Source organism: Artemia franciscana, chromosome 7, assembly GCF_032884065.1.
Source record: "Artemia franciscana chromosome 7, ASM3288406v1, whole genome shotgun sequence".
In the NCBI taxonomy this organism is placed as follows: Eukaryota; Metazoa; Arthropoda; class Branchiopoda; order Anostraca; family Artemiidae; genus Artemia; species Artemia franciscana.
Window position 1 is genome coordinate 63,055,575 of NC_088869.1, and position 18,113 is coordinate 63,073,687.

The window sequence follows — 18,113 nt, forward strand, 5'->3', positions numbered from 1 at the left end:
CTTCGAAGACCACACTGCCTTTCCATGACGAAAGTAAAACAGTTCAAAATAGGGATGATACCTTTTTATTGACAGTGAAATATAAAATTATTTAACTGGATATTTCGAACACATATACAGTGTTCATCATCAGCAGTAAAACTCAGAGTTTTACTGCTGATGATGAACACTGTATATGTGTTCGAAATATCCAGTTAAATAATTTTATATTTCACTGTCAATAAAAAGGTATCATCCCTATTTTGAACTGTTTTACTTTCATAGCTGTTATATTTTTCGCCTATGTTGAACAAAATGGCTATCTCGAAATTATAATCCGGTGACTTTGGAAAACAATGAGCGTGGGAAGGAGCCTAGTTGCCCTGCAATTTTTTGATCACTTAAAAATGGCAAAAGAAGTTTTAATTTCCGTTCAAATGAGCCCTCTCATGAAATTTTAGGATCACCGGGGCGATACGATTACCCCTAGAAAAAAAACACACACAAAATAAAACAACAAATAACAAATAAACACGCATCCGTGATCTTGCTTCTGGCAAAAAATACAAAATACAACTTTTTTGCCTATAGGAGCTTGAAACCTCTAAAGTAGGGTTCTCTGATACACTGAACCTGAAGGTGCGATTTTCATTAAGATTATATAACTTTTAGAGGGTGTTTCCCCATTTTTCGATAATAAGACAAATTTTCTCAGGCTCGTAACTTTTGATGGGTAATACTAAACTTGATGGAACTTGGGTATTTGAAATCGGCATAAAAATCCGATTCTTTTGATGCATCTATTGGTATGAAAATCCCGTTTTCTAGAGTTTCGGTAGTCTGACCATGACAAATTACTAAATTGTTACAAGTGTTACTAAGTTCCAGGAGTCACTCCGGAACTGACTCCGTCAATTCATAAGATATGCTTGGGAAAAAACTTATCAAATCTTATTTAACCCCATAAATACTACATTTATAGCAAAATATTGGCAAGATCTTTAAGAAAACTTTTCAGGCAATTCTGATTCAACTGAACTATAAAATATAATTTTGAAATCAGCCATGTCGAGCCCAGTTTAATTTCTAAAAGTGCTAAGAATTTAAAAAATAAAGTCTGATTGTTTGAACTGGTTAGGTGGAAACTTAAACAATATTATAAATCTCAAGAAAGTAGGGGAAATCGAATCTCCAATTTTTAATTAACAAGACCTCCAAATACAGTGATTCAGTTTTTGGTAGTAGCAGCCACAAAAGAAAAAAGAAAAAAAAGGAATGTGTGTGAAAAATTAGAAAGAAAAGCTAAAAAATATGGCACTAAACGGCTTATGAAGAAATTTTTCTATCCTTTGAAGGTGTGGTTGTCCCTGAACATCGAAAGTTGCCCTTTCTTTTTTCTTTTTTTTTCAATGGTTGGCATTACTGACAAAAAAAAAGTTGTGACGCACTAAGAACTTCATAATCTAGTAGCAGCAAAAAGGAAACCTTAGAAAATAACTGTTTTCAGGTATTATTGGACCTAAGACGGGCACCACGGGCATAATTTTTCTTTGTCTTTTGACACCCTCGGGATGTTAAGGATTACATTTTGAAATTTCTGAAAATTTGAGCTTTGACCATGAGTAAATGAGCTCATATGGCACTTGTGACGAGGCAAGAAGAGCTATGAGCCAAGAGATCATATGGTATGAGCTCTAACAAAATTCTATGAATCAATAGATTGATTTAAAAGGAAAATAAGAGGCTTATGCCGGTCAGAATTTAAAATAAGAGCTCTGAGTCACGATGTCCTTCTATATATCAAAATTCATTAAGATCCGATCACCCACTCGTAAGTTATAAATACCTAATTTTTTCTAATTTTTCCTCTCCCTTTAGCCCCCCAGATGGTCGAATCTGGGAAAACAACTTTATCAAGTCAATTTGTGCAGGTCCCTGACACGCCTACCGATTTTCATCGTCCTAGCACGCCCAGAAGCACCTGACTCGCCAAATCACTGAACCCTTCCCCACAACTCCCCCAAAGAGAGCGAATCCAGTTCGGTTCCGTCAATCACGTATCAAGGACATGTGCTTATTCTATCCACCAAGTTTCATCCCGATTCCTCCACTCCAAGTGTTTTCCAAGATTTCCCCCTCCAACTCACCCAATGTCAAATATCTGGTCAGGATTTGAAATAAGAGCTCTGAGACATGAATTCCTTCTAAATATCAAATTTCATTAAGATCCGATCACCTATTCGTAAGATAAAAATACCCCAATTTTCCCGTTTTACAAGAATTCCGGTTTCCCCTCCAACTCCCCCCAATGTCACAGGATCTGGTCGGAATTTAAAATTAGAGCTTTAAAGCACTAGATCCTTCTAAATATCAAATTTCATTAAGATCTGGTCACCCTTTCATAAGTTACGAATGCCTCAATTTTCAAAATTACCCCCCCCCCCCTAAAAAAAAATCCACCAAAGAGAGCATATCTGGTCCGGTTATGTCAGTCACGTATCTTAGACAGGTGTTTATTCTTCCCATCCAGTGTCATCCGGATCTCACCGCTTTAAGTATTTTCTAAGATTTCCGGTCCCCCCAACTGCCCCCCAATTACGCTGGATCCGGTTGAAATTTAAAATAAGAGATCTGAGTTACGAGGTCCTTCTAAATATGAAGTTTCATGAAGATCCGATCACTCCTTCGTAAGTTAAAAACACGTCATTTTTTCTAATTTTTCAGAATTACCCCTCCCCCCCCTCAATAGAGCGGATCCGTTCCAATTATGTAAATCGCGTATCTAAGACTTCTGCTTATTTTTCCTACAGTGTTTCATCCCGTTCCCTGCAATATAAGCGTTTTCCATGATTTTAGGTTCCCCCGCCCCAGACTCCCCCCAATGTCACCAGATCCGGTCGGGATTTAAAATAAGAGCTTTGAGATACGATATCCTTCTAAATATCAAATTTCATTGAGATCCGATCATCTGTTCGTAAGTTAAAAATACTTCATTTTTTCTAATTTTTCAGAATTCACCCCCCCCCCCCCAACTACACCAAAGAGAGCGGATTCGTTCCGGTTATGTCAATCATGTATCTAGGACTTGTGCTTTTTTTCCCCACCAAGTTTCATCCCGATCCCTCGACTCTAAGTGTTTTCCAAGATTTTAGGTTTCCCCCTCCCAACCCCCCCCCAATATCACCAGATCCGGTCGGGATTTAAAATAACAGCTCTGAGACAGGATATATTTTCAAACATTAAATTTCATTAAGACCTGATCAACCATTCGCCCCAGAGGGTCAAACCGGGAAACGACTATTTCTAATTTAATCTGGTCCGGTCCCTGATACGCCGGCCAAATTTCATCGTCCTAGCTTACCTGGAAGTGCCTAAAGTAGCAAAACCGGGACTGACAGACCGACAAAATTTGCGATTGCTATATGTCACTTGGTTAATACCAAGTGCCATAAAAACACTCAAACAGCAAGAAAACTGATTTTTTTTTTTCAGACCACAAGAAGATTTAAACATTTTAATAGTAGGAGTCAAACTTTGGAACAGGAAAGAGGTGCTCTGCATAATGATGTAATAATGATGAAGGGGAATGTACGAGCCCAGAGTCAAGAAAATAAAACCAAAAAAAAACAACAAAATATCCAAAGAATAAACAAGACAAAGAATATCAACAGCTGATGCAAATGCAACCAAACATGTTCCCTGTATAATAATAAGAACAGATTAAAATAATCTGCTAATGCAAAAAAAGTTAACCTATGGTCTTTTCCACCGACTACACACGGTAAGCTGCGTAAAATTAAAACAACCAAGCGACGTTGCTACATACAATCTGATTGGTATGTTTAATTGAAAGAGAAACTCTCTTAAAGTCTTTCAAGATGAGAAGAATAAAAAAAAAAACTTTCAATACTTATTAGAAAAGAATTTAAACAGTAACTTTTTCTAAGCAATAAACAGAAAGCTTTTATTACTTCAAAAAAAAAAAATTGCGGACCATTCAACCGCATAAAACATTTTTAATCAAAATATAGGATTTTTGGATGCCGAAAAAAAAATTAACTACCGCCGGTTTAGCTAATATGTAGTTAAACTTTTTTTTTTAATCGTCAATTTTAAATTTTACTTATACTATGCTTCTCTACAATGTGTAATGATTTTCTGACAATAAGAAGGTGTAGTAAAGTCTCTCTGTAATTTTTTTTTATGCAGAACTTAAATATTCAATCATAGTTCTCCACTATTAGCAATTTAACGAACTAATTTGTTGAAATAGTACACGTCCCATTACGACTTTCTTTTATTATGTACCATAAAATATAACATTCACATGTCTAACAGCACAGAGGCGAAATGGTGAGGCGGGCATCATGAGCCTCGCCAGGAAATTTCTTGGCTGGAGGAGACAAGTGCAACCTGGAGCTATGAGTTCAGAGATTTGAGATTTTAATATTTATCTTTTTCTATTTATCTATTAATCTTTTATACAGAAAATGTATTTAACCATACATACACAATGTATTTAAACATTAGAGAACCCTATTTTAGAAGTCGCGATGGCTTCAGGCACATAGAAGATCAAAAGAAACGCAGAATTTCCATCCATATGAACAATAATACCCCTTTCCGTCTACCCAAAATTCTATAGTGAAAATAGTATTAAGAACTCATTCAACTAAACTACTGTTCATCCGAAATTTTGACAGAACATTCGAATTTTGTCTAAAAATTTAATTTTAATCCAGCATTTTAATTTTTAAGCAGAAAAACTGAAAAAAACAAAACGTTACCAATCAACTTACAATTATTGATACAGAGAATTTAACAACAAAAAATTAGGGGTGAGTTAGCTCACATCTTATCTTGGTTAGGCCTGGACATGAAATTAAAAACGATCAGAAATTAAATAAAGAAAACAAAATTTTTGCAACTCAAAGTAAGGAGCAACATTGAAATCTAAACGAACAGAAATAAACTGTGTATATAAGGGGATTCCTCCTCCTTTAATCCCTCTCTCTTTACGGCAAAGTTTTACTTTTTGTCCCAAATCTTTAAAGACGACTGCTGAAACAGAAGGGTCGTTGAATCGGAATAAGACGCTTTTTTAAAGCAATAATAATACTCTAGTGTAACGAGCAAGGAAATCCCCCCCCTTACCGCATGTACGGATTAATTTCTGTTCATTTTAAGTGTCAATGTTGCTCCTTACGTTCAGTTGAAAAGACTTGTTTGAGTTTATTTAATAAAATAAATTTTCATAGAGGGCCCTTGGAAAATTTTTGTTTTCGGTAGGAGGAGGGATGATGCCCTCCTTTATGTTCAGTTAAACTGGTCCAAATGGAGGCACCATGTAGTATCACTCTCGACGCCGGAAGCATTTCGGCAGGAGCATTAAGTCAAGTAAGTCAATGGTTAAAGTGGTAGATTTGACGGAGTTGGGGAGAGAAGGAATGTTAACCAATGCCTCAGCCTCATCCAGCAATGCTGCGTGTCTCATTCAAAATTTTGCTATTATGTAATCTTCTCCTGAGGGTCCAAAACTGGAATTTTGTATTTCTTATTTGCCTTGGAATTTCTGGTAACAAGTTTCGAAACTATTAATAAGCACATCTAACAAAAACTCGATGTCCTATTGTTTTCTTGAATTAACGAACCATGTTTTCAATGTATGGTTTAGTCATAAAAATTACCTGTTAGTAATTCCTCAAAAAAGCAGGTCACAGCATGCCTGTACCATTCATCTGCACTGGACTCTACAAAGCCAGTTGCTCCTTCAGCTCCATTTACAACAGGAGCAGTCTTCTTTTTACCGACAACCAAACTAATCAAACCAAAAACATCATCTACATCCAATATTCGATCGACCGAGCAAACAAGTCCGGCCACTTTCAATAGCTGACTCAACAGTTTGAGAGCCAACATAGACGAAGAGGAGTCATACCTCAATTTCGCACCTAAGAGGTATTTGAGAATAGCACGTGAGACTGATTTGACAATGTCCTTGTTTAAAGGTTTGTCTGGCTTTTCAGCTTTATTTGGTGGCGGTTGCTCTTTCACAGGTTTGAATTTTGATTTTGATTTAAGTTTTGTTTTTACTTGCCCAGCATACGGAGACTTCCATACCTTAGATATTTTTTTGGGACCACCACTTTCATTCTGAAAGAAAAAGATATATTAATAATTAAAAGAAATGCAAAACCATTTAACATCACACCGACAGAGTTGGACAAAAATGATAAAAGGGTTGAAAACGAATAATGATAATGAAGATAATTTCTTAAACCACAATGGCCTGCCATAACATAAAGAAAGAAAACGATCAAAAATGGGGTTTTTAAAGGCCAAATGAAAATACTGAAGAAAACACAAAAAGCGAATATTTCGAGAGAACAACCGCCTCTCTTCTTCAGCGTGAACAAAATAATAAGATCAAGGAAAAAACTAAAAAACCAAAAAACAAGTGCGGAAAGTACAAAAAAAACAATGAAAAAAAACCCTAAAAAGTTAAATAAAATTCAATAAAAGACCAAAAATTAAAATCAAGAGCTGATGCAAATGCGACAAAAATGTTCCCTGTATAATAATAAGAACAGATTAAAATAATTTGCCAATGCTAAAAAATTAATAAATTCAATACATAAAATTAAAAGAATTAAAATCAGATACCTAACAAACAATAAAGTGGGTTATTAGCCAATATCTGCGATTTGCATAAAATCCAAACAAAATTGAACTGCCAACGACAGATACTAACGGACAAGGAGTTATTTGATTTTAATTCTTTTAATTTTTGGTCTTTTATTAAATTTTATTTAAGAACTCCCGAAAACCATTATCCTATTACACTTAGCGCAAAACAGACGGATGAATTACTAATGTTTATTTTTGGATGTGTAAAACAGAATAATGAGCTAACTCCTTATTGAAAAAAAAAAAAAACGAAAACAGACCAACCACTAGTACCTACACAAAACTTAAAGAGCGAGTTGAAGACACTCCTCTGTGTAGCATTAATAAAAAGAAATTAATAATAACAATGATTTTAATTTGAAGTACAACTGTGTTTCAGATTCCTTCTTACAACAGATCTTGCCATGGTGCAAAGACACCGATTGAAGTCCAAACAACCGAAGTAAAATCGCAGCCTCGAATTCCATCGAGAACATGCTCTCATTAACCAAGTAAATAAAGTAGATACTTTGTGATCACCAATTTGTCTGTTTTGGAAAAAAAAGAGAAGATATTTTTGAATTATAACGTGTTAAAAAACAAGTTGTACCGAAAACTTACAGGTAGCCTATTAGTGATTAGTCAAAGCCTCTTCACCGCCCAATTTATTTTGTAGGAAATACTTGGCTACAGCCTTAAAGTGATTTTTTTCTAATACACGATGGGTTTTAAGAAGAGTTTTGTCTGTTTCGTATATGGTTTCCTAGAAAATCACTGACCAGATCGTCAAACAGTGAACCATTAAGATTATGGCGTCAAACGTTGAAGGAGTCAAATGCTCAGAGAAGTTACATCAAAGATTTTATTGAGATATATCCATGAACGTTCCATCACAGTTTAGTTCAACGCACCATTAATCAAGTGGCCAAGAGGCTGATTACACTTAAAGGTAGCCTTTTAAGAAAAGATGAGATAATATCTGTACATATTCCATGTATCGTATACAAAACTTATTTTTAAGTTTTTGATATATAAAGTTCGTCAATTACATTACTGAAACGTCTATTTCGATGTCCATTGTGTGGAAATGGCTCTGGAGGATCTTTCTCGTTTCTCTGATAAACTTTATCATATTACAATTCTTCTTTTATGAATTATTGCTTTTATATGTTATAAATTGTTCCTATTCTTTTTCTCGCCTATGACGAAGTTTATAGAGCCAAGAGCTTCTTCCCATCAAGTTTCATTACAATCTCTCCACTCTAAGCGTTTTCCAAGATTTCCGGTTTCCCCCTCCTACTGCCCCCGATGTCACCGGATCGGGTCGGGATTTAAAATAAGAGCTCTGAGACACGAGGTCCTTCTAAATATCGAAATTCGTTAAGATCCGATAATCTGTTCGTAAGTTAAAAATATCTCATTTTTTCTAATATTTCCAAGTTAACCGTCTTTCCATTCTCCCCCCAGATTGTCAAATCGGGGAAGCGACTATTTATAATTTAACCTGGTCGGGTCCCTGATACGCCTATCAACTTTCAGTGATCGTTATATTAATCCCGTATCTAGTTTCGGATCTTCTTCATGTAAAAATTGGGATGGTCTGGGATTCAGACCTGAGACCTCTCGCACCCTAAGCGAGAATCATAACCCTAGACCACAAGCCATACTTAAGAAGAACAATCACTTATTTTATCGGCAAATAAAATTTTCCAAAACTATCTTATTCGTTCGCCCCCCCCCCCCAGAGAGTCGAACCGAGGAAGAGATTATTTCTAATTGAATATCGTATGGTACCTTATAAAACTGCCAACTTTCATCGTCCTAGCTTCTCTTGAAGTGCCCAAACTAGTAAAAGCGGGACCGACAGACTGACAGAAACTGCGATCGCTATATGTCACTTGATAAATACCAAGTGCCATAAAAAGAAGGAAGGGAATAAATATGGAAGGAAAGAAGGAAGGAAGATGGAAGAAAAAGAGAAACCAAAAAGTCCCAATACATTCACTCAAAACCAGTTGGTTTACCTGAACCGTTCAATCCTTAGAGTGCTGAGCAATTTTTCATCGCCAAAGATGTCAACATGATCAATATAAAAATAGTAACGGACTGCTGCAATTTTTAGATATAACAATCTGGGGAAAAACAATACAGTATTTGGGCATAAAACGGCCAATGAGTTAAAATGGTACTCACTTGATGGTGAGACAACCAAACAAGATTGATTATGTTATTGGCAACCGAAAACTAGCAGGATCAATTCAATATCATAGGACATACAGGAGTGTTACTATTGATGCTAAAAGTATTAATTTAAAAAGCCTTTTGCATAATCTTCCAAACGTAAAACTACGACAAATCCTTATAAATAAAACTCAAAGGAACACAAAATTACAATAAATAACCAAGTCAAACTCAAAACAAGCAGAAATTAACATGCGTAGGGCCATTCTGAAGACCATAACATAATTTGAATTTTACTGAAACAAAATATATTTTAAATGTTTTCATTTTTTTAGCTTTAACAAATCAAAAATTATTAAGACTTTAAGGAGTAAAAGTATATTAAGGAATAAAGGCATAAGGAGCAACGCAAAGTATCTGTAAGTAGATCCTCTTTAAACTGATGTCAAAATTATAAAGGCAAAGCTTTACTTCATATTACAAACATGCAAGATGATAAGGAGTTAATTTATGATTTCGAGGAGTTAAAACAACGTGGAAATACAAAAAAAAATCGAAAAACTGTATAATTGTATTGGAAACACAAGAAGAATGGTAATACGTATCTCTGAATAATAAAAACATAGATCATTATCTAAGATTGTTAAGTTATTCTAAGTTATTATTTTAAGTTATTCTAAGATTGTAAAACCCTCCTTGAACCACCTAAAGAGTGAAAATGGAGAATAAAGTAACAAACGAACAGGAAATTCCTTCTTGGTTATGTTAGATCTACTATTTAGAAGGACACAATGAAGATGATTTTCATTTTGTGCTACAAACATACAAGATCGTGTCATGAACTTTGAGTTTGAGAGGCTTAAATGATGGGACAATAATCAAAACTGTATTACAATGTATTAGTTTTTTCACATTCATTACAATGTAACGAAGTTTGAAAAACACAAAATGGAAATCGAATGTCCGATCCGAGAAATTTGTATGTGCAGTTTCAAAATTTTACATGAGAGGCTCCACAGTTTTGACTGAAGGCCAAACTTACCACGCTTTGAAAAGTATAAATGAATTCTAATTGTCAATCGGTTTTTCATATTGATTCTCGTAAAGCTATTCAATTTGCGAAAACTTCGCCAAATTATGACGTTTCTATATCGCTCAAAACAATGTTTCCGTACCTTTTCTCTATTTTGATTTCGATTTATATCACTCGATTTATATCAAAGCTGCAGGATCCATTGCATCGTAGTAAAGAATGAACTCTAGCTCACAGTAACAAAGAATTTAAAAACACGTCTTGAATAAAAAAACGTCAAGTGAGGGTAACTGAGGTAAGCTGATTCGAGAATGATAACTGTTATTTCAATTAATTTTAACGCTAACAGTTTATTACTGACAGAAACTTATGGAAATTTAGAAAGACAGCTGGAAACCCCGCAAACATGGCGTCAGATTGAAATAAAAACTGCACCATTGGAATCTCTATGTCCAAAAACTCCATTTAGGAGTTACGGTCTCCCATCTTGAGCAACAATGAAAATCCCTTTTTCGCATGGGATACGGTGATGTGTCTTTTATTTTATCCTTTTTTTTCTTGTTGCAACTAGTTGAGACACTGAAACGTCAAACAGCAATATTTAAGGGCTCATTTAAAAGGAAATTGCCATATTTATTACCTTCTGCAAGATAATAAGCAAATAAACATAAAATAATATTAAAATATAATGCAATATTTGACAAAAACTAAAACGAAGCTAATCCCAACCAATGATAAAAAGAGAATGTAATGCAAGCATCTCATTCGATACCTCTACTCAACTGTCCTCAGCACAGAACTATTAAATAGGTAAAAGTACACAGGAAAAACAAAAAGACAGATATTAAAAGCAAACACTGAGATAAAAACGGGCCTTTCTAAGCAGCGATGAAACACCAACTGAATAAAAATCGCTATTGCATTGACCATTTAGATTTTAACTGAGAATTCATTTTATGCAAGCCTTTGTTTTAACACTAATTGCTTACCAGGGTTAGTTTTAACAGGGATCCAATTAGGTTGTGAAAGATAGTTTTGTGAAAAAAAATATAATAGATGTTCATTATAAATGGGGCTTAGATAATTTCTTGCAGTATCTCAGTGAAAGGTGATTTTTTGACGCATATGCTTCCTGATTTTAACTATCTCAACTAGTATATGTTTAGTGGGGTCAATATTGGAGGCGTTACCAGAAGAAATGGAGTTGTTTGGATTATCGTCAATGACAATCTTATCTAGTACATTTAGATGGAACAGTGTAAAAGTAATACCACAATAAAACAAACTCCACCGATTTGGTAAAGAAAAATGCCTGAGCAAATCTTACTTGAGGAACAGAGAGCTTCACAGTAAACATAGATGGCATCATGGACGGCAAAGACAGTTTGCTCATTAAATTTTTCAGTTTTGAATAACCACGACCCCTTTTAAGCTTCTTGCACGGCTCGTGCACTGTCTTATTCAATGGATTTGTACCAAAGAAGCTCCAACGACCCAAACTTTGAACTAAAATAGAAAGGATTATGATATAGTATAATCACGTAGTATAATAAGCAATAAATAATAGTAAAATGATAAATAAAACATATGTAATAAAAAAAAATATTGAATGTAAATAAAAAAGAAGGAAAAAAAAGTCGAAAAGGATACCAAAATTCTTCAAGTACTAGTATTGACGCTATGGATGGCAACTAGTTTCAGCAAAACAATTTGTAAGCAAATGATCCGGTTTGTATCCGACACATATGCTGAATTAACAAATTTTACTCTGCCTATTTATTATTCATTAAATACAAGATCTTGAACAAGCATTGCATTTTGACAAATAATTATGTTAAAACAGATTTGTTTAAAATAGGGGTAAATATGGCATTCTGTTAAAAATAAATCAAAATTGGCTGTTTTTAGACAATTTTTGCAAAATTGGGAGGATTTTGGTAAAAGTGCTATTGATTTGGAATAAAGAATACAGAATCCAAATAATTAACTGATAATGAGAAAAAATGGACTAGATACTTCATATGAACAAAGGTGAATTTCATCGCAAGAGACAACCCTGCCGTCGAATTCTTATTTCGAATATACTTAGCCACTGGATCCATTTCATTTACAACCACTCAGTGATTTGAATTTGACAAATACATATCATGACAAAGTGTCTTTTGCCCTAAATGTAATTTTAGCAGGTTGGTTTTTCACAGCTGAACAGTTTGAATGGATAAGAAGATAGTATCCTAAAATTAAAACACCAAATATTAGGGTAATGACAGAAGTCAGGTATAGCCCTGAAACAGGGACGCTTCTCAAAATAGAAGAAGGTGTTTTCCAGAGGCATAGTCAAAAGGTAGTTAAAGGGCTCTTTCTTGAGCCGAAGAAAAGCTAGCTATCAACATAGCAAGCTCTTAAAAGAACGGATTATAATGTGGTAAGGAGCCCATGAGAGGGAGTAAAAAAGAGGCCTTGAACAGAAAGTAAGGTGGAGGAGGAGTGTGTACAGCTTTGCTAATTAAAGACAACTTGTTACTGGAGTGACTTGTCAAGTTTGGTAGTAGTAGCAGTGGCAACTATAATTAGTTTATATGTGAATTTACAGATTGAGATAAAAATTTCAGAACATTGCAATACAGTTTTGGGTAGGGAATCACACTTATGAATAGAAAACAAACCTTTTTGATTTCGAGTTTCCATTTTATCAAGGCACTGAGAAACAAGAAGAAACATCCAATCAACAAGTCCGTCGTCAATTTGGGTGGAACTCTCAGAACTCAATGGCTGCAACTGCTCTGTGATCTCAAAAAGGAGGGCATCCACTATATTGGCACCAATGCCAGCATCAACACATTTATCTGCCATAAACTTTAATGCCACAAAAACCCTAAAAGACACCTTTTTTTAATAAATGAGCAAACCTTTTTAATATTTATTTGAAATATAAAAACAAACATATTATGCATATATATATACATAATATATATATATATATATATATATATATATATATATATATATATATATATATATATATATATATATATATATATATATATATATATATATATATATATATATATATATATATATATATATATATATATATATATATATATATATATATATATATATATATATATATATATTATGTGGCCAGAATAAAACTCATGGAGCAGGACAAACATATTTTTTTCAATTAATATTCACAAATAAATTATTAACAGAAAATAAAACAAAAATAAAATATAATATAAAAAACATAATGTAACCAAAAATATTTGTTTAAACAAAATGTAAACAAATAGTAAAAAATAAATAAAATATAATATCAGGTATTTATTCTCTACAAAGAAGCCGCCGCAGCCAAGAAAGAGATGAGTCAGAGTGCAGGTATTTGCAGGAGCCCTGACGACAGCGAGCTCTGTTTGTGCCGAGTCTCAATGCGTGGCTCACACTTTGAAACCCAATATCTTCTTCAAAACTGCTCCAAGTTAAACTTGGGTTGATACCATAAATAGTCAGCCCGGCTGTTTCAGTCAAGAGAAATTCCAATAATTCTAGCATATCAGACATAAACAATCATAAAATTCATCCTTAGAAAAAGATTAGCATATGAACTGATTTGGAGAAGTTCTCAAAATTTAAATGCTTTATAATTAGTAAAGTTTCTCTGCAAGAGGCTCTAAAGTTTCTAATTTTTCAAAAAAAATTATGAACTTTAATTCTATTTTATTTAAACATCTGAAACTGCTTTTATTTTCACACTGATTCCAAGTACATTAGTGTTATTATAACTGACTTAAATTATCAAATCAAAGTTTTATTATGAACTACACGCGGAAAGGTGTAAATACGAATCAGAGTTGTCAAAAAATTGATTGAAGAAAAAACGGGTTTAATTTCTATAAAGCAGTGAACAAAAATAAAATATATAAACTACACTTTAACTAAAAAAACAAAATAAAAATACTCCGAATATTTCGGCCCAACGTCCGGGAGCCTTTCTCAGCGGAAAAAAAAAATTACAAACCGACAATTTAAGGCTTTTTTTAAGACATCATAAATAAAATGCCACGACAAATAAAACGCCACAAAACATATAAACACTAAAATAAATAAGAAACAAACTCACATTATAAAACAAAACTCCTTCACTGACGGTAATAACTTTAGAATAAAACAAAAGCAATTGTATATAATGAAACTTTCCTCTGCCACATTCGGTGTATAAATGGGAATATTATAAAACAAAACTCCTTCACTGACGGTAATAACTTTAGAATAAAACTAAAGCAATTGTATATAATGAAACTTTCCTCTGCCACATTCGGTGTATAAATGGGAATATTATAAAACAAAACTCCTTCACTGACGGTAATAACTTTAGAATAAAACTAAAGCAATTGTAATATAATGAAACTTTCCTCTGCCACATTCGGTGTATAAATGGGAATATTATAAAACAAAACTCCTTCACTGACGGTAATAACTTTAGAATAAAACTAAAGCAATTGTATATAATGAAACTTTCCTCTGCCACATTCGGTGTGGCAGAGGAAAGTTTCATTATATACAATTGCTTTAGTTTTATTCTAAAGTTATTACCGTCAGTGAAGGAGTTTTGTTTTATAATGTGAGTTTGTTTCTTATTTATTTTAGTGTTTATATGTTTTGTGGCGTTTTATTTGTCGTGGCATTTTATTTATGATGTCTTAAAAAAAGCCTTAAATTGTCGGTTTGTAATTTTTTTTTCCGCTGAGAAAGGCTCCCGGACGTTGGGCCGAAATATTCGGAGTATTTTTATTTTATTTTTTTAGTTAAAGTGTAGTTTATATATTTTATTTTTGTTCACTGCTTTATAGAAATTAAACCCGTTTTTTCTTCAATCAATTTTTTGTAAATGGAAAAGCAGTGTGGTCTAAGAAATTATTCAAGCAGAGTTGTCAGACAAACAATCTTTTTGGTACCGTCTTAAAGGATGAAATGTACCAAATTCACCAAAATTTGCACCGTTGACTTAAATGGAAGTCTAATTTATAATTTCCACCAATATCATATTTTCAAAGCCATACAAGAACATAATTTGTCACAAAAAAACCTACAATTACCGATATATATGTACCCCGAATGGTACACAAGTAACTGGGCCACACATATTTTTGACAGGACTAGAGTAGGCAAATCTATCTACTTTGCATATAGTTATTAAACGGTTCGTGGTAACCAACTGTAAGTAACTAGCTAGTAAAGGACAACAATTTCTCAAGCTCTAGTATCTACATTATTTCGGATATTTTAAAATCTTGCTTAGATCAATAAACTCTGAAACCCTGGCAACAGCAACAAAATTGATGTTCAACTTCCTTTTTTTCTTTTCTTATTCACGATTTTTACTGATGTCATAATGATTACAATTCATTTGTGTAATTCATTTTTCAGTTTTTAAGGTTGTAATGGTAATGCTCGGTCTTAAGCAGCAGCTTGACAAGCCACAGAACTGACAATAAAGTACTAGAGTAGCAGTCATTTCAGCCGTGTTCAACATGTAACTTTTTTTGCATCCTTGACAATTGACATCCATTTTTCCAAGCACACATCCTCTTAAAACTTCCACACAGAAAAACCAATTTTTTTAACTGTGCACCAGGAAAGGGGTGATATCCTAACTAATTACGATTCTTGCAGTTAGATCAAAATTGTTGAGTGCTTTGTTCCTCCGAATAGCTGAACATATCGCGAATCCTTTCTTAAATTCTGCTTTAGAATATGAATACAGTTTCTTAATCAAAGAGCCAGAATTTCCTAGTCCGATAAGCAATATTTCACCAACTATATTACCAGTCTATTAACAATTATAACTATTTACTGCTTAAATATACTTAGAAGTAGTTTTTTAAAGCCTGATTTAGCTTTTTCCCACTTTTTCACTTTCCACTTTTTCTTATTGTGCCTTCATGTCATAACCTCAATGAGGCTTAGTTATGACTCCAGTAGTGTTTTAACCATAGTATTCTTTTTTTTTGTTTTTGTTTATTTTTACCACAAAAGCTATTTTCTTTCTTTCGTTTCTTACACACAGGAGTGTACCCAGAAATTTAGGCAGAGAAGAGATGGGTGGCTGAGAAACCAAAATTTTCTTTGGAAGGGGGTTTAATTGGCTTGAATTCAATTTAAACTAAAGACACATTTTAAAATGGCAAGTATACTGCCTTTTTTTTCCTGTTTTCTTTTTTTCGTCCAAAAAAAAGTCGTGAGTTATAAAAAGAAAAGTTCTTAAATTTTATTACGGAAACCTTTTAGCCCACGCCCTCATGGGTAAACTCTATGTTATAAATATTTCTTCTTTTTTGTTGGGGTGTTTTCCAACTGCATTTTTATTCCTTTGTTCTATGACTTATCTGAATAAAAGTATTAATTAAAATATACATTTCACAATCGCCTGTGTTCCTGAATTATTTGTTCTTTAAAGAGTGAAATACAAATTAAAAACCTTTCTTGAGGAATCAGCTGCGCTTGAATTTTGCTTGAAAAATATCTTTTCATACATTTTCGCACAAACTGACCAAACCAAACCTCCTTTCCAGCTGAATGAACTATCAGCGTTCCACAATAGATCTGTAGATAAGGAGGACTATTTACAGCAATCACATCCATTAGAGACTCTAGGAGATCTTCAGGTAACACAGATGGCTCTTCCGTCAGCTGAAAATTAGTTAAAATAGTTTTTTGAAAAAGTAAAAATGAACACTATACAAGCTTTATATATAGGTGGCGCAGTAGGTTTGATCGCAGCCTAGTAATACAAGACCCAGAATTGGAACCCAGCAGCGCAAGGAAGACGATAAGAAGCGTTGTTAATTCAATACATCCTCTAATCAAGAATGTGCAGTTGTAATGAATATAAATGCTTTTAAAATTGTAATTTATGAACAATCAAAATTATTCAATTTGGTTTACTCAATTAAACCCAATTTGGCATACTCGCATAAGAAAAATGCAATAGAACTCAAACCAAGAAAAAAAAATGACAAACTAAAAATGTCAAAGCATATAACCAGAATGCATGAAAGTTATTAGTTAAATTGAACCACTGATTTCTCTTTGGAAATGACTTGCTCAATAAGAATATGCTTCTACCTCTTTAATCAAGGATTTTAGGAAGTCACAGCGAAGTTACTATGAGTATGCCAGTGAAGGCACTCAACAAGCTACTACTTTATAAATGATTCACATTTCACTCCTCATTATACAGAAATAATATAAATAGTAATGACAACAGGTAGTACTGATAACATTTGGTTAAGCACGTTCTATGAGCAACCCTAAAGAGTCTTTAGCATCTTCAGTCCATAGCCTATTTTTGAAGAAATTTCTGAAGGTTAACATAGAATCATGATATTTCATAAAAATTGGATTCAAAATAAACTACACTTTTTTGTGCTCTTTTAAATTAGGTCCTTTTCAATGGGACTCAAGATGGAGAAACCAAGCAATAGCTCTTTTTTGCCCCGATGGAGATAATCCTACAGACCGCCAAGTCCACTCTGTTTCTGTTGCCAAAATTTCGACAACCCAATTGACCTCAGCATCTGAAATTTTACCATGGCAAAATCTTCGCATTCTCTGGATAAGCAGGGTAATCATTCACATAGAAAGAAGCTAAGCATGTCACTAGTAAATTCATAAGACTAGCGGATTTTCCCTGCCTTGTCAAGCATTCTTTCGGTATCTTACTTTTTTTTACATAAACAAAAAAGATAAATCTCAAACTTTTTTCTTTTATAGTACAAATGAATTAGATTATAGCCGTAACACATATAAACCCATCAGCCAAGGACTTTTCCAAGAGCTTTAAATATGCCATCGTTTTTTGTTCCATCTTCTAGATAATACTGTCCCAGCTGTGCGATAAAGAGAGACATCAGTTGCAGTAATTTAAAAGATATTATGTGGCAAGTTTCAGACATGTTAAATATAAGGCAATCCACTTAAACCAAGCAACATAAAATGATCACTCTAATTCAGTTTCGCAGATTTTCAAACGACACTTTTTCTATTAACTGTTTCAATGTGTTGCGTTAGTTAAACATTTACGGCCTTGATAAAGGTCTATTGTTGCAAAAATAAGATTTACGCCATACAAAACCTTCCATTAGCAAATTCTGATCAGCAAAACGCTTTTCTTTGGTAATTGTGAAAAATTTTAGAAGTACTACATGCCGCCTTTTGAAATACTTCCGCCAAAACGGCCAGAAATAACAAC

General features: G+C 33.6%; 1 protein-coding gene across 1 annotated transcript in view; it reads right to left on the minus strand.

Annotated features, from left to right (window-relative positions):
* LOC136029578 (baculoviral IAP repeat-containing protein 6-like) overlaps positions 1-18,113 on the minus strand; it is a gene marked incomplete in the record, with an annotated part of 362,481 nt that overhangs the window by 249,961 nt on the left and 94,407 nt on the right. Inside the window, 4 exon segments of the mRNA XM_065708074.1 lie at positions 5,667-6,132; positions 11,187-11,365; positions 12,526-12,734; positions 16,341-16,552. Of these exon segments, the coding sequence (XP_065564146.1) occupies positions 5,667-6,132; positions 11,187-11,365; positions 12,526-12,734; positions 16,341-16,552 (1,066 nt within the window).